The 16,585-nt window shown below is 37.9% G+C and overlaps 5 protein-coding genes across 5 annotated transcripts; 2 read left to right on the forward strand and 3 right to left on the reverse strand.

The window, feature by feature from the left end:
- Window positions 1-3,395: 3,395 nt before the first annotated feature.
- Window positions 3,396-4,141, reverse strand: LOC145898001 (uncharacterized). Its single transcript, XM_082986454.1, has 2 exons — window positions 4,008-4,141; window positions 3,396-3,786 (listed from the first exon to the last, which is right to left on the reverse strand). The coding sequence occupies exons 1-2, from the start codon at window positions 4,139-4,141 to the stop codon at window positions 3,396-3,398; spliced, it is 525 nt and encodes a 174-aa protein (XP_082842580.1).
- A 1,702-nt stretch (window positions 4,142-5,843) lies between these two features.
- LOC145897709 (uncharacterized) lies at window positions 5,844-8,071 on the forward strand. The gene is made up of 5 exons (XM_082986109.1): window positions 5,844-6,480; window positions 6,540-6,859; window positions 6,945-7,251; window positions 7,317-7,489; window positions 7,726-8,071. The coding sequence occupies exons 1-5, from the start codon at window positions 6,118-6,120 to the stop codon at window positions 7,943-7,945; spliced, it is 1,383 nt and encodes a 460-aa protein (XP_082842235.1). The 5' UTR covers window positions 5,844-6,117; the 3' UTR covers window positions 7,946-8,071.
- LOC145897710 (ribosome maturation protein SBDS-like) lies at window positions 8,054-9,154 on the reverse strand. Its single transcript, XM_082986110.1, has one exon. The coding sequence runs from the start codon at window positions 8,928-8,930 to the stop codon at window positions 8,175-8,177; it is 756 nt and encodes a 251-aa protein (XP_082842236.1). The 5' UTR covers window positions 8,931-9,154; the 3' UTR covers window positions 8,054-8,174.
- Window positions 9,155-9,309: 155 nt separating this feature from the next.
- Window positions 9,310-11,464, forward strand: LOC145897700 (heat shock factor protein 4-like). Its single transcript, XM_082986098.1, has 2 exons — window positions 9,310-9,581; window positions 9,780-11,464. Exons 1-2 carry the CDS (start codon window positions 9,549-9,551, stop codon window positions 11,163-11,165), a joined length of 1,419 nt encoding a protein of 472 aa, XP_082842224.1. The 5' UTR covers window positions 9,310-9,548; the 3' UTR covers window positions 11,166-11,464.
- Window positions 11,465-11,475: 11 nt separating this feature from the next.
- LOC145897699 (uncharacterized) lies at window positions 11,476-16,465 on the reverse strand. The gene is made up of 12 exons (XM_082986097.1): window positions 16,348-16,465; window positions 16,099-16,215; window positions 15,877-15,981; window positions 15,579-15,739; window positions 15,096-15,219; window positions 14,911-15,034; window positions 14,503-14,675; window positions 13,519-13,761; window positions 12,952-13,134; window positions 12,452-12,593; window positions 11,965-12,120; window positions 11,476-11,674 (listed from the first exon to the last, which is right to left on the reverse strand). The coding sequence occupies exons 1-12, from the start codon at window positions 16,415-16,417 to the stop codon at window positions 11,476-11,478; spliced, it is 1,797 nt and encodes a 598-aa protein (XP_082842223.1). The 5' UTR covers window positions 16,418-16,465.
- Between the last annotated feature and the right edge of the window lie 120 nt (window positions 16,466-16,585).

Here is a 16,585-nt window from a genome sequence, read left to right on the forward strand (position 1 = left end):
CACACCGTGCCTTTAAACTCCTTTTTTTATAGTGCAAACATTGCTCTTTCATGCGTCGAATCTTCCACCATCTGTCAACAGTGTGAGCACGTAGTCTTTGATATGCCATATTTATCACAGTCAAAAACATCTTGCAGTGTTCCGTACTTTAGAAAAAATGCATTTACAGGAACTTAACAGTACACACCCTGCGAACAAAATTTTCACAGTAACAGTATGTGTGGTCCAGCCCATTCAAAAACAAACAAGACCCAATGATAAAATGAACCTTACTACTTTTATTTATTGAAACGAAATCTAAAATTACCCTAGAATATTTTAGGAACGATTTTCAATGTATTGTTAATTACAAAACTGTTTTTAATTTCAACTAGGCCTGTCTTATAAAAATACTATACTCTTAGTGGAAACTAATCCTTAACTTACACTGGAGTTCCAATTTCAACCCTAGCATAATGGCTGAACGTTTAATTGCTGTCCAAGTTATGTAAAATAGTCGGTTTTATTTTATGATAAATAAATCTAAAATAAATTATACCCCGGGGGTATATCTTTCCGAGATGCCAACACAATACAGTCTGCAAACACGCCACCGCTACACGAGTGCGCTGCTGGTGGTAACATCTGCATTTCAATCAAGAAACAATGGACCTAATAGGTAGAATAGTTTTTTTTTAATTTATAAATTTCAAAATTATTTCTTAAACAAGTATTTCGACTTTGCGTCAACAATAGGCCTGACGTCACAATGCTGTGGGTAAAGATTTAGATTAGTGATGTTCCCAGTTCTAAATTATCCGTCCCGGCCGGATCCGGATAGTTATCAATCAAATCCGGCCGGATAATTTGGATCCGGCAGTTTGTTTACACCGATTCGTGTATTTTATCGGTATGACAAAAATGTTTGATTGCCAAACAGAATGATCAATGATATGTTAAGGTAAGCTTATCATGAGCGTAAAAAATATACGCGGGCATTTATTAACCCTATATCGACATTTGTAAGAAATTGGTAACGTTTAGAATACATGCATCAAACACCCCCCTAATAAACGTTTTTTGAGCGCTAGTCAAGAATATCTCATTCGTTACGTTTCAAAGAACGACAATTTTGCCATTGGAAACACTGTTATGGTAAACTCCGATAGTGGGAACGGCGGTAGTTTTCGAAAACTGTGTTTTGGTAAATGGCTGTTAGTTGTAGGTTTGCGGTTGTACTTTGAATGCTTTACTTTTAAGTTAGTGAGTTGAAAAAATCATGCATGTGGGCGTAGATGTAGGAAGTAAATACCAACGATTTTTGGTCAAATATAATTTTTTATGATCTTATGGAAATTTTTGTAAACGTAACAAATTTGATGACACGGTCCATTAGGTAATATTTTGTAATGGATATGAAAATAATGGTATAACACGTCACGAAAAACCTTTATAACAAACAACAGAAAAATCGGAAGTCGGCGAGTATTACAGACTGGGTCCTCAAAACGAGTAATTGCGAAATGTTTGTCCGTTTTTAGGACAAAATGCTTTCCCAACTATCCGGTAAAATTCCGGCCAGGTCCGGGTATTGAAAATTGGTCATTATCCGGCGCAAGACATCACTAGATAGGAGTTTTTCAGTAAAACGCATGTAGCGCAGCGAAAACTCCTTTTACGGGAAAATGCTACGTTTAAGCAAAGCAGAAAATGTCGAAGAATATGAGTACCAAGCACAAAGAACAAAATTTTTCGTTTAGGCGAAGAAAAATGTGTGGAATTAACGGCAAATAGCGCGTCTAGCAGTTACTTTGGTGTTCCCTTTTATGACGGCCATTCATTCTTGATCGCATGGAAAATAACAGCAGAGAGACACTAAAGTTTATCTGTTGGGATTTTTTGTCAATGCGTGCAATAAAAAAGTTATAAATATTAATATCTTATGCAAGTTTTCTAAACTGACCCACAGAGAATTTGGAAAACACGTTTAATAATTGATTTATTGTTTTAACGAGTTTTAATGAGACTTAGAAGAGAACCCCAAAGCCACGTAACAGCCAGATTTGCCAGTCGCCGAAAAAAGTTTCTCGTAAGTAGGACAGAATAGTGGTTGAATTCTTACCGGGACGGCGTTTACGGCCTCTATCAGCACCGGTAAGCATACTCGCACTGCTCAACCAGATTGTAGGCCTACTCTTTCATGAAAAAATGTCCAAATTTCTTCAATATCTTTATTGAAAATTCGTTTGTACTGTACCTTTGTATTTACAAACACATTTGAGTCGTTCTACAAAGCAAAACCGAAAATAAGGATGTTTTTAACTTAAATTACCTAATACAACTCTTAAAACATGTATGGGAATCTCCTGACAGTCTTATGGCAACGCAGACTTGATATCTGATTTTATAACAAGTTACAGCAAACCTAAGTCCTTTATCTTTCCATTGTTTTTGATATATATATATTTCGCCTATAATTCGGCATCATCAGTATCACTTATTCTATTTAAATGTAATATAACTTTTTAAATATCCTATATTCAATTCTACAATGCATTGCAAACACGAAGTCCGTATTTAAAGAACCTTACCGTGTATGCCTGTGCTTATGGTCATCACTCGAGTTCTTGCTACATAGCAATATGACCGCGTTTGTACCTCGCCGTCATGAGGTTCTTAGTTATCGATCGGCTCATATTAAAAATTCACGTGGTCACTGACGTGTTATTTTCACGAGGACAGCGGTAGGTGATAAATTGTACGAAGCGCAAAATCAATCGAAAATGATTGATCCCTCGGTAGCTTAATTCCGAAGCAACAAACCCAAGCTGCATAAAGACTCGGTGTGAGCAGGGCAACTAATTATTCCAAAAATAATGTACAAGAGCGTGCAAGTGCCCATGCAACAGCGAAAACGTCCATCTGTTTTCCCTTCGCCAGGTGCCCAAAATTTGACAATTTACGATTGTGAATCGATATCGACGCTGCTCTGACAGGTGCAAATATTGATTAACTGAAATAACCAAGCTTACCGCAAAAATAAGCTTGCCAAAGGAACAAAGCATGCCAAATAAACAAGCTACATTTTCAACAGTCAAAATGTAAACTAGTTTGACGCTACAGGTATGAGCGTGACTGAGTTGCTGTTATTTTTCATATTTAACGGGCAGCAAATTGCCATTTTTACGTGCTGTTTATTCACAATGATTATATACCATCGTGGAGTTTGAACAGTTATTGAACAGTAAAGCAACCTATACAAAATACGAAATAATTAAACACGTAACATAACAAACAACCTCTTCAAAGCATATACCAAGTTGCTGGGTTAAATAATGCTCTCATTCTTAATAGTTCGTTTAAAATTAAAAAAGGCAATAAAACAGCATCACTGGAAATATTGCAGCCACGCCAAATCAGCTTTTAGTTTGTTGATGCTTTTTTTGAAGGTCTGTATCTTCGTCCGGCTTCGTCACCGGGACCTTGCGTCCAATGAGGTTAGAATATTTTTCCTTTTCGAGTTTTATCTTTTTGTCCATGTTGCAGTCTCCCAGAATGCATGGCAATACAAACTTCTCTGGAAGAACCAATCTCTGAAGATAGGCAAACGCTTTGTTGACGTAATCAACCACTTTGTCAATGAGTGTTTTTTCTCGATTCTCGAAGCGGATTTCTTGCAACAAGTCCTTGTCCAAATCAAGCGTCATTTTTAGTTTCGGTTTTGTCTTTTGAACCGGGGTGGTTGGTTTGTTCGCCTGTTCACACTGAAGTACATCTTTAAACCATTTTGGGAGTGTGTCGAATTTGCTAAAGAAAATTAATCGAAGACATCAATTCTCAAATCAAAGTGTACTAAAGAAGTAGATAAGATTAACTCCATAATGCTGCAAAGAACGAAGTTTTTACAATAAAATATACGAAAAGTGATTCTCTTAAAGGTTACAAGGAATAACTTATGTGTACATGTATAAATTTATTTGTGTAATTTTGCGTTACATAAACGTGTCACATATAGCCCATCTTTATACCATGCGTCCGATATCTCCACTTTCTTTGAAATAATTCCTGCTTCTATCATCGTGTTCTGCAGGATGTGGTTCAGCTGACCTCCAACCAGAACGACGATTACAGCCCAGATTGACAGCTTTACGATAGTGTCCATTCTTACTGAAGACTTTTTGTACACGAGATTTATTGTAATACTGCATGGACTCAAGGTAACAGTAGCGACCTTTATGTGAGCCGTATGATGGAATAGGACACGTTTCTTTGCATAATGACGAAACAAGACACTTCAGATGGGACTGGAGTAGCCACTCCGAATGTCACAAGTGAGCACGAATGCATGTTCAGCCGCTAAAACAACTTATTCTCCTCTGAGTTTGTTGATGACGTGTTGTGAAGAATTTTCGAGAATCGATTGTTGTAATGTTGGTATCTGGTTATAGTGTCTGTCCTATTGCATCAGAAAATGCAATGAGCAATAGATAAATGAATAACAAACAGCTTAATGGAGTATTATGTAGTCACATTAAAATATAACTTAGGTCTTTCAAATCCTACATTTAAATTAAAACAACAAACCAATAAAAAATGAAAAAATAATGGTGTGTTTACGATGGTAATAGTGTGTAACAAAAATTTGTTCAAATTTTCGGAAAATTAGGATCTATAAACCTGAAATAATTTTTTTAACTGCAGTTCGAATGTATGATCTTCAAATGTCATATGCGGATTTCACTTTAAACGGTAAAGCCTCTGCCAATGATTTGATGCTGGTATAGTTGGCTATCGGTGTGACAGTTCATCATGTTTCACGCGTACCTGACGTCTGACCATGACCCACTCTAGAGGGCGCTATGCGCCTAACCCATATTGTCGTCAAAGCGACACCTAGCGGATTAGTAACGAACGTGCAGGGTTTATCCTATTAAAATTGCGCGTACGTTAGGTTGTCGGATGATGCCATACACTTGGCGCCTTTTTACGGTATTTTGTACAACAAAAATACTTATATTATACTTACAAAACAACAAAAATACTTATACTAAATAGGTATATCAGCGTGCGTTTGGCTGGGCTGGCCGAAAGATTATTCCACCCAACAGCCGAAATGGTCGAACCCCTGCTTGTTATACGGATTCAGTTCCGTTTCGTGATGTTTTAAAAATTACTTTGCTCGACTCGTAAAATTTATGACTGGTTCAGAAAGCAATCGTTTAAAGACGTCGAAACATGTTCAGTTCCGGTTCGGGTTCACTTTGCAGATCCATTTTAAATACAAAATTCCATTACAAAACAAGAGTATTGTTCATTAATAACTTATTTAGGCCCGGGACTCAAGGTTTGAAAGATGCGGTTTTGTAGAAAAATATTAAATAAAAGCGCGCCAAACAGGTGCTGACGCAACTATTTTTTACTGGCGACCACTGCACGGCGGCAATGGTTTGTTTTGTTTGTGGTGTGAGTGAAAAGATTTGAGAGGATTTCAGTTACCGTGCAAGTAAGCCCTAGTAAGATTCCATTATAGTCCTGTATTTGTATAGTCGTTAATAGGACATTTGTATACCTGTAATTTAGTAGTTTTAGTACCAAAACACTTCTGCATTTTTGTGCATTTACAATAAGGACAAGTTACATTAAAAGTTAATATAAAAAATATGGAGTGGGTCCTGTGTGCAAAACAAACAAACAAAAAACAACAATATTTTCATGAAAAATTTTCTTTGTGTTTTTTTTTGGAAAGAAGGGTTTTATTTAAACGAAGTTTTGCCCATAAGCTATGCAATAACTGCATATCAGATGAGAATAGATGACGTCAAATTTCACATATATATATAAATTTTTTTTTGCTCAGAAAAAAATAACGAATATACTAATAAACAAAAAAAATTGATTAGTCTGTGCACAATCAACGTTTGGTGAAACCAGTGCTCCTTGAAAGTTATGAACTTTCCAATCTGGCCTGCATGTGGGAAGCTTGGAACTTAAATATCTCTGAAGATGTTGCAAAAGCAAAGCTCTATAAATGTACCAGCACCATTCTTGTAATTGTGTTTTGTATTACCAGTTTTAGTCGACATCATCATTGTGGTAACGTCATATTGTACTGTATATGTTCAGTAAATTAGTGTTGCAATGATTCAAAACAATGATGCTAGTACGGTATGCCAAGAAAGGCTGCTCGCTCTCTATCAGCAGCATCTTGACCAAGAGTACTGTGATGTTGCAGTGAAAATTGAAGATGAAACATTTTATGTCCATGCCTGTATATTGGCGGCATCCTGCCCTAAACTTCACAAACTTATAAAAGCTGCACCCAACAAGAGGAAAACCAAATATCGAAACCCATCAACAGAGTTATGTTTATCAATGTTTTCCCCAACAAGCTTCCTGTCGCTATTACCATATTTCTATACCGGAGTAATGAATTTTGATGAGCTGTCTGTTGCAGATTTAAAGGCCTTGCAGAAGGCAGCAAAATGGTGCATGTTTGAGGAGGTATGTGTTTTATCCAGAGCTTGTTTTATCAACTTTCATCAATGTATTTGGTTTGTCAGGTTGTTCTAAAGTGCGCAAACTTGATTGAATCAAAAGGTCAATTTACATCAATATCTGTGGAATCAAATGAAAACATGTTAAAATGTGAAGTTTGCAACATTAAGTTTGAAGATTCACAACTGCTTCAAAAACACATGTTTGAAGATTCATGTGACAAAAGCACAAAGTTAGAAGTTGCGTCATTAAAATCACTTGTGCCGCAAATGGACACTTCTTTACCCCTGCCGACAAGTTCTGATAGTGCAGAGATTGAAGACAATAACCAAAGCTCCGTGCAGTCAACCATCATCTTGCAGTTTTCTCCTGATTCGGAAACTGGGTAGGAAAATGCATTTTGATATACTAACACTTATACGTATTGGTTTTAAAAACAGGTCTATTTCTAAAACGAATTTTTTTACCAGGTATTCATTAAAAGAAAGGAGCAATGATGATATAGGTGATGTGGATGAAGTTTCAATTGTGTGTGAGTTCATGGATGATGACATTGAAATTGAACCAACCAGGTCCCGGCGAAAACCTAGAAAATCCAAGCCATTTAGATTGGAAAAGAAAAACACCCCAAAATCAAGAACGCCCACAAAAACATGGACATGCCTTCTTTGCCCCGATGAAATTTTTTACAGAAAGCGAGATCAAGTTGTACATGTAAAAGAAAACCATGGGGTTATTAAAGCACATGCCTGTAAATATTGTGATAAAGATTTCACAGTAAGACTGCAGTTAACTGCTCTGTAGTTCATAATATAACCTAAGAGCTTTTCTTAATCTTGCAGGCTGCTAGCTTGCTAAAGACCCACATGCGAACACACACGAAGGAAAGAACAGATGTTTGTGTTGAATGCGGCAAGTGTTTTGCTGACAAAAAAACCTTAAAAGATCACCTGAGAAAGCATAGCGGAGAGAAACCTTTTCTTTGCACAGAATGTGGAAAGGCATTTACATTCAGGTTTGAAAATAGTTTTACTTGCATTCAAGTTCACGCAACTCAGGCATAACAACCTATTAAGTAACTGAAAGATTGCGCATATAACTGAAAGATGATTTGCCTGTAGGTTTTTGTTGTAATCATTGATGGCATGGTAACCAGAATATGTTAATCTATATTTGCAAGTATAATCTTAAATATACTGAAATCTTACATACAGAACCCCTCTTTTAGTAATAATCCTAATTTTTTTATAGACAATCTCTGTATCGACACATGAAATTTCACCAGGGACAAAAAATGCACAACTGTGACATTTGTGGGAAAGGGTTTGTTCTTAAACACAACCTAAGGGAACATGTGGCCAGACATGAAAAGCAATCCAACATATCTTGCAAACAATGTCAGATGAAATTTCTCACTATGGAAGCATGTTCTGCCCATTTGAAGAATTGCAAAATGTATCTTGAGGAATAATCTGACAGTCCATTGCATGTTTTCCTGATGCTTACATTGAGGCAGTTTTGTTTTAGTTGCCTGTAACACCAGCATGTTTTTTTAAAATTGCAGAAATTTTAGTTGTACAATAAATTCCACCTTTAAACTGAAGAAATGTGCACATGCAATCTACTTTAGAAGCACTTTTTTTTTATTGTGAATTTTATTGTCACTGGAAAGCATTGAACACAACAGAAAAGCAATATTTTTAAAGAATCTCTTCTCTTTCTTCCACATCTTTTAGATTTAAAACTTCCACCTTGCCCTTTCCTCTGGTTTCTTTACTAACTACTTCATCAATTTGTCGGTAGCAGCCAGGATCAACCAGGCAAACCATTTCAAGTCCCGATGAAAATTCCTCATTCTCTACAGTCTTAATTAACGGTTTCAGTTTTTCTTTTGTCTTCTTTGAGTCTTTTCCAGGGAGAAAAAACTTCAATCTCATTTCGGCTCGGTTTATCGGAATCTTCTCCTTGAGAAGCTTGATCACCTGCAGGGCCTGTTGTTTGGCATTTCGGTTCGGATTCACAGAGTAGTGAATGTCCTCCTTCATAGTTCTTTCTATTACAGTTACTGTGTAGGGGCGTTTGGTGTCTGGATTCACGCACTTCTCGGCAACGATGGTAGCGATGTCACGAAACATGGACTCAAGTTGGTCGTTGCGTTCTTTCTCGGAAACCTGCAGTTCTCCCTTTGTTAATATCACCAAACAAACTTCCGTTTGATTGTCCGTCCCAAAGGCGCTCACGAGATCTTGTTTCTTTGCCATCTGTCCTTTAGACACATTGGTAAAAACGTTATGAGTTTGTAACACTTCATCAATATCCTTTTCGGTTTTGTTCCGCCATGACATCACCTTATTCTTGTAGCAGGCAATTTCAAAACGCTTTCCTCCTTTCTTCATGCGTACAATGGCGACGTTAGTCAAACGAACTTGGTTTGTTGGTGTGAATATTAAGGACATTGTTGAGGAATTTTCACATTGCCCTTAACAGCAGCACAATTGTAGTCAATTTATCTGCAACAATCTTCGCTTCGGCCCGAAGCTCTCAAATTGGACTCGCCGCATAGCGAGCATGCAAAACAAAACGAGAGAAACAAAAGTTTACGAGACTATGCAGTTTTTACTAATTGCTTAAATTGTTCAATTGTAGCACGTTATTGATGTTGCATTGTACTGCAAATATGGCCTATTTATTGTTACATTTTGTGGAGTTTAACGTGGTTTTTTAAAACTTTATTTAAAAAAAACGCGTAATATTATTTATGTTAAGAGCTGTAATGGTGCGGATTAAATAGATTTCACAATATCAAATCATCCATCGGAAAAACAGGAACAGCTGCAAAACATTACGTTTATATATTAGGGGTGGATGTTTTAGCAAAAGAAGTCATTTAAAAAGCTAGCAAGAAATTTCAGGAATGTGCTTCATACCTTATGAGGCGATTGTTTTTATAACTGAACAAACTTTTGTTAACAATTTATCTTGTGCTAAAAATAGATTTGTTTATTTTTAAGATTACACTTAGCTTCAATGCATTGTAACAAACATTAGACGGACACGCACGGGTACCGTCAAGAATGACACTAAAATCTGAAAAGGTGGAAATGAAGGTAGGATATGTCAATATGATATATAATATTTTATGACTTTATTGATTTGTTTATGATAGAGTGTAAAATAATGTTCCTAGAGAAAAAATGAATTGTATTTTAGATTTGAACTATCTAAAATAAACTTTATTAGATTTAAACTAAATTCAGGTGAAGAACTACAAGCTTAGTGTTATTGCTATATTCTTACATTTTTAGATACCAACAATGCCCATTTCCAGCATAACTGGTTATGCAAATCTTACACCAACATTTCTCTTGAAATTGGTTAATCTCTTGCAAGAACCAGAATTCGCGAAATATGTTTCATGGAGTGAAGATGGGCAGTCCTTTGTTGTGCATGATCAGGCTGGGTTTTCAAAGTATGTTTTGCCCAAATATTTTAAACACAACAAGTTTGCAAGTTTTGTGAGGCAACTAAATATGTACGGTTTTCGGAAAGTAACCACCATACAACAGGGAAGTCTGGATCTTCAACATGAGTCAATTGAATTCTTGCACCCTTTTTTCAAGCGAGGAGAGGAAGGACTGTTACAATACATCAAGCGAAAAGTGACCCAAAGTAATAAAACTGAGGAACTGTCAACTGTACTTGAAGATGTGACAGATATAAAAAATACACAGACAACCATCTCTGTCCAGTTGTCTGATATAAAACGAGAAAATGAGGACCTCTGGAGAGAGGTTGTATCCCTTCGACAAAAGCATGCCCATCAACAAAAGGTGGTTAATCGCCTGATACAGTTTCTTGTCTCTCTTGTACAGCATCATGGTGGTGTTGGATTAAAAAGAGCCCTCCCCTTAATGATTGAATCAGGCAGTGGTGATGGACCTCCTTTTCCAAAGCTCCCACGAAATGAGTTGGAAACAGAAAAACTGTCTCAACCTGAAACCTCTGCTTTATCTCCAGAAGGCCCACTCATCACAGAACTCTTAGCCACAAACCCAGGTGCCATGGTTTTAGATGCAAACCAGCTTGCTCAAAAATTTAACCAAACTGATGAACTTCCAACCAGTCACAACAATGACAATTCCTCCATTGGAAGTTTATCTCTCGAAAATCAGGCAAACATGTTGGGCCAAATTCAACAGAACACTGATAGCAATACACCCCAAGGTGAAGGACCTAGTTTGGTTGATGGTTTTTTGCCAAGCAGTTCATTCGATAACATTCAGGACCATACAGTAGAAGACTTGCTCAAGGGAATTGTAAACACTACTGATGACTCTGGTGGTGTAGTTTTGGGTGCATCAGCAAGCCCTGTTTCCAATCAACTGGCAATTGCCAATTCACCACAAGATATTAATTCAAACATAGACCTGATACAAAACAATTTGCACAGTATTAAGCGAAGGCTTTCTAATAACCAGCAGGTAAAACTAGACTATGACCTGATCCAAGAACTGTTTAATAACTCTGTTGACATTACCCCATCCCCGAATGTATTTGAACCATCTACCAACCTGGAACCCAGTGGAAACGAGCTGGTACAATACACTGGTGGCGAGTTTCTTCCATCAACTGAACCTGATGACGAAAATATGCAAGATTTGGACCATTTTCTTACTCTCCTAAAAGATTAAATGTCATGACATTTTCATTGTCATGCTTCCCCTGTAGCGAATATCAAACCGCAAGTTTCAATATCCTTCTGTTCCACCATCTGACACTTCAGTTTTGTCTTATTGTTAGTTGTAAGTGTTCTATTGAAACCCTGTTTGTAAATATTTAATTCTCTGCAAGGCCTTAAAATACAACTCGCACAATATAATGGCCAAACATCATGCACTGCATGTCAACGTAAATTTTGTGTATTGCGACTCCTAACCAAACACGACCAACAGCAAAAACATCCCAAACGGTGCAAAGGCAACACATGCGAAATTTACATAACTACTGGGGTGCATATACGTTGAAGTACACCTCCCGAAACCTGTTCACATCCGAGTTGCCACATATGAAGTCAACCTTTCCGTCTCCATTCAAATCACTGAGGGTGGCTACGTCATCGTTGACGCACGAGGGGAAATTCCCTGTCCAGTCCAGCTGGTTTGAGAAGAATTCAACCGAGCGCAACGTGATCTCCACAGAACTGAAAGGATATTGTTACACATGAGCGTTGCTGCAGCGTGTTATCTCGTGTTTTTTGTATGTACAGCCAACTGTTTACTTTTTGTGTTTATAGCTGCGCTCAGAGTTGTTTCTGCACCACAAATAAAATTTCGATTAAAGTATGTATCGCAGTGCGAGTGGATACGCAGGGTAAGGCAAGATCGCCCAACTGTGCAAGCCCGTTATACTTGCGGTATTGTGTTTCGATCAATAGGCGCACTGACATCGCAGCCAACCTGGATCATTCAATTTCTTTGGAACAATACCTACCCATCTCTTTTACGACAAATGAGGTCATCAAAACCGTCTCCGTTCACGTCACCAACCAACCTCTGACCAGGGGTTTCGACGAACAAACAGAAGCGAGTTTGTCCTTCCCAACTCAAACGCTTGTACTTTCCATCGAAGGATGCCATAAACAGACGACTGAAAGATAAAAAAACGGTTAAGTGTCAAACCCACCCCCACGATTTGCGCCATGTGGTGATTAGGACAGCTGTCAGTCTGTGCCGTGGATATAATCACACAATTATAAATATAAAGCATTCTGAAATAACGCGCAATGCGGCGTCTTCTGTTTGCAAGACGACATTGAACTGGTAAACCTGCAACTCTTAAACATAAAATCTGCAACTAACCATAAGAGCATTTTTTGGACCTTAATGGGGGAATGCTAATAAAGACAGTGAACCACAAGCAATATAGAATTACTTCATAACTGTTTCAAACAAAGAACTTCCTATGACAAATCACTTACATCCACCCGTCTGGGTAAACACAAGCGATGTCGTCCCTTCGGTCTCTGTTGAATTTTCCGGTGATTAGTTCCCCGTTCATACACATGTAGTCGTTCAGATAGTTGGTGGCGCCAAACATCCCGGGAGCGAAACGGCCAGAAGCTGATCAGATCGCCGGCACATAACATGATGTTTGGAAGTTAGTACAAAAAAATTATGAAATTCTTGTTAAAATCATTAGCCGCGATTGGATGAGCAGTAGATTGAAAAATCCTCCAGAAACCGTAACGGTCAAAATCTTTTAACTCTATGGCTATATGCTAATTCGTAATAGTAATCTTGTCAGATGTGCTACTTTTCCTCACAGCAAATTTATAACTTACAGTGAACAACAAGTGTACTTTAATATATCGGTTGAACATGGTGAAAGCTTGCTGGGTTAATGGAGATGTATAAGCGGTAACCAATGAGTTTGTACTTTAAATAACCGTCTTCTAAAGGAAGTTTGCTTGATTCTGACCTTCTCTTCCCGTCGCATCGTCACCTCTGCAACCCACATCTGTGACGTCGACCTCAATACTGTCACCCTCACACCCGACCGAGTTGCGCTGTTTCGAGTTTAGGCATTTTCGAGTTCGAGTGCAAAGTTCTTTCTCCACGTCCTTCGACCATTCACTCCATTGTGTCCAATTGTTTCCGTTCACTGCAAAAAAAATACCAAGGATGTATTCCGACAAAAACGGTTATCGACGTCAATAACGAGGTTCACAAATCTTAACCTATTTACAAATGTGTACATGGTAAAACTTCAAAGGAACTTTTACGGCACGTTAAAATCATATGCTAAAACAGTAATAAGTAGAATATAAACAGATTGATAAAAAACAGCAATCGAAAGCCAAGGCAAATATAAATGCACTTCGCTAACCATTCATTGTGAAAGTTGGTGCTATCCACTTGTTTTTGGGGACCGCAGACCGGCGGTAAAAAAAAATTGGTCGAAACGACTGAAACTCTCGCATGTAGCGGAAGAACACATAAACATAAACTTTGAAGCCAATCCTGCTCTAAAACACCGAAAACTTACGTTCATAACCGGAACAACGATATCTTCGGTTGATAAGCAGTTTGTCGGTGTCTTGAAGTCCCATAAACAGATCATCAGCATTTTCTCCCCTAATTGTCAGTCCTCCTTTGCCAGTTATGGTGGCGAGATTTTCGTCCACTGAGAATGCGTTGAACGCAAAGTGCATCACCGACTTAGGGTTGTAATCAACTCCAAGATCGAGTGCTTCGGCGTTGCTGAGTTTTGCGAATGCAGCTTCGTAGCCTAAAAGTGTGGATGTTTACTTGCAAACAGTTGTTCAGTGCTTTCGCTCAGGATGTTATTATAACAGAACATATTGCATTTGGATATTCGGCACTGCATAAGTTCTATACAAGGATACTTATAGGCTCCAGGTAACTCTTAATTTGCGGTAATGTATTCAAGTTTTTTTAAGAATAAGCTTCGAAATTCGTCTTGTTTAACAATAAATTAGTACAATCTCAAACAAATATAACATGACAATCAGCACCCTTACTACATCGCCAAGGCAAATGCAATATTACTATCAGTTATCTAATGCAAAGGGCCTGCAAAAGTTGGGTCGCCAGACTCTCCATTTTGGGACGCGAAAAATTTAAAAACAACAAATATGTTGAAAAATTTAAATATAACGAAGTTTTCCGCCGCTTGCATTGGGTTGTTGTTACACAATAATTATTACAAAACTGTTTTATTGTTACGTCACAATTATACTGCATTGAGATTGTCGCGAGGTAATGATAGGCAGTAAATATTGCATAAGCTCTTACTTGGGCCACGAGACATTATGAATATACTTGTTGGTGGCGCCAAAAACCAATTACGGAACCCTGACCTTAATTGATGGTGCTCACTAAGTGTATTTTGTATGCGAATAGCTTATTTTCCAAAAATCCAAAAAGTACTGCGGCACACCTATAAGAATCCATAGCGGGACTTAAGTTAAGAACCACTGCTCTAAGTTATAGTAAAAGTAGCTCCCACCTGGCCTAATGTTTTTTGTGTTGATTGTTACGTACAGATCGCGGTCAGGTCGCGCTTGTTCGTGATGGAATCCCAACGCGTGCATGAATAGATGTTGAACGGTTGGCCCACCAGTGCAGAGAGTCGAGTGAATATTAACCGTGTTCTTATCCGGGTTGCGGCCGAACGAAGCACTGAACATAAAAAAACATCAATATCTAATTTTGCAAGTGAGACGTTTGGTATGCAAGCCTTAATTACATCACAAAACGCTCGCATTTCGTATGTTTATAAAAACATATTTCAATCAAATAAAAAACATCCTCAATTATATCAGGACTAATGTTTTGTTGCATAAACCTCGGGTATACCTTTTGTCACCAGGGTTTACATGTACGATATCCCAACCAACGCAATGTTATCACGAACCTGCATTTGGACGCATTCATAATTTCAATGTATTGGGCTTCGAAGCTTGCATCGATAAAATCAAGGCAAGTTTCTCCAGAAATTTCAGTCAGTGCCCCGCGGACCAGTTGCCTTGCGTTGTCACCTTCGTTAAATTCATCAACAATTATTTGACATATTTTCCATAAAAATACATCTGACTTTACCCAAATTTTCGTCGAATTTTATTGGAATTCGGTATCTTTTATCAACCTTGTTCTGGTCCCAAATCTGATGGACCTCAAATGCGTTCAAGGAGTCAACTGAAAATGCTTCGGTGCTGTCAAACATCTACAAAAAAAACTCGTTTAAAACGTGTGTTATTGCGGTGCTGTCATTAATTGTGCTATATAAAGTAACTGATTCATGGTTCATGGTACTTAACAGTAGTGATGTGCTTTGCCGGATCCGGGTACCTGAAAATTTTGCATAATATTCGTTTGTGGGACCCTGGTGCGATATAACTATCCGGATCCGGTCGGGTCGGATAATATGGAACTGGAAACATCACTAAACAGTGACGTAACATAAAGCACATAAGTAGCTTTCTTTAAAATCCGCCAGATTATTCTGACTAATTGGACTAATTTGTGACTGATTTCCCGTCCCAATGTTTTACGCCTTTTCCAGGAACGGAGAAATAAACACACCTTTAGTAGAGTAGGTGCCTCATCAGACTCGAACTGAATATCACCCTGGAAGCTGCCACTTTCTTTGCATTCACAATTTGTCGGACACCCTTGGTCGTCGGTAGTGAAACCAAAGGGACAATCGTTCGAACATGTTTTCACGTTAAACTCACAATGTTTTGCTGTGCAAACAGGACATAACTTTGACAAAGTTTATTAGTCCTTTTTTTAGTTAGACTCACATACACAACGTTGCTACATGCAATGCTAAACTGCTTAGGAACAATCCACTAAGATGGAAATATTTAAACGCACCCACCTTTGCAAAAGTTGATAGCAACTGGGTCAGGAGCAATATCCAGGTCAACACCAGTTCTGGAAGACTCGGATATGTTTTTACACACGCCGCCCGGTGATGGTTTGCCTGTAACACACATATATACATATTCACATACTTTTAACCATGACAAGGCACGATTTATAAGAAATAAACATCAAGTAATAACTTAAAGTTTACACAAAATTAACATAACAATCTTACTATTAACAGCAACCGCCAACAAAGCTGCAGATCCAGCCATCATAGCTATTCCAAAAATAAATATCCAGTGTTTGGTGGTGAGACGACCAGCAAGTTGGATAATGTTTTTGCGAGTACCTTGAAAAAGTAAAATATTTGTTATCTTATTTGTTTTGCTTTGACAAGGCCGGAAAAGGCTACTAGTTGAAGAATATGTACCAAATTATTCCACTAGTTTCTTCCAAAAAAGTAGGTCACTAAAAACCTTACTTTTGTTTTTTGTTTCTACACTTGATGGTCCAGGGGCGTCGCTCTCGGGAATTTCGACTGGAGTTTCCATTTCTGCAGATAAAATAGAACTCTTCCACAGTGACAAGCCTGCTACATGAATTTCTTCTGGCCACCAATATGCCGAGCATAAAACATCACGAAGACATTGTACCTTGTGTTGTTTCACAATGGATATTATGCAACTTGATTGTTACAATGGAGCTATAAATTTAAAACC

Source organism: Ascidia mentula, chromosome 4 (assembly GCF_947561715.1).
Source record: "Ascidia mentula chromosome 4, kaAscMent1.1, whole genome shotgun sequence".
NCBI classification, from domain to species: domain Eukaryota; kingdom Metazoa; phylum Chordata; class Ascidiacea; order Phlebobranchia; family Ascidiidae; genus Ascidia; species Ascidia mentula.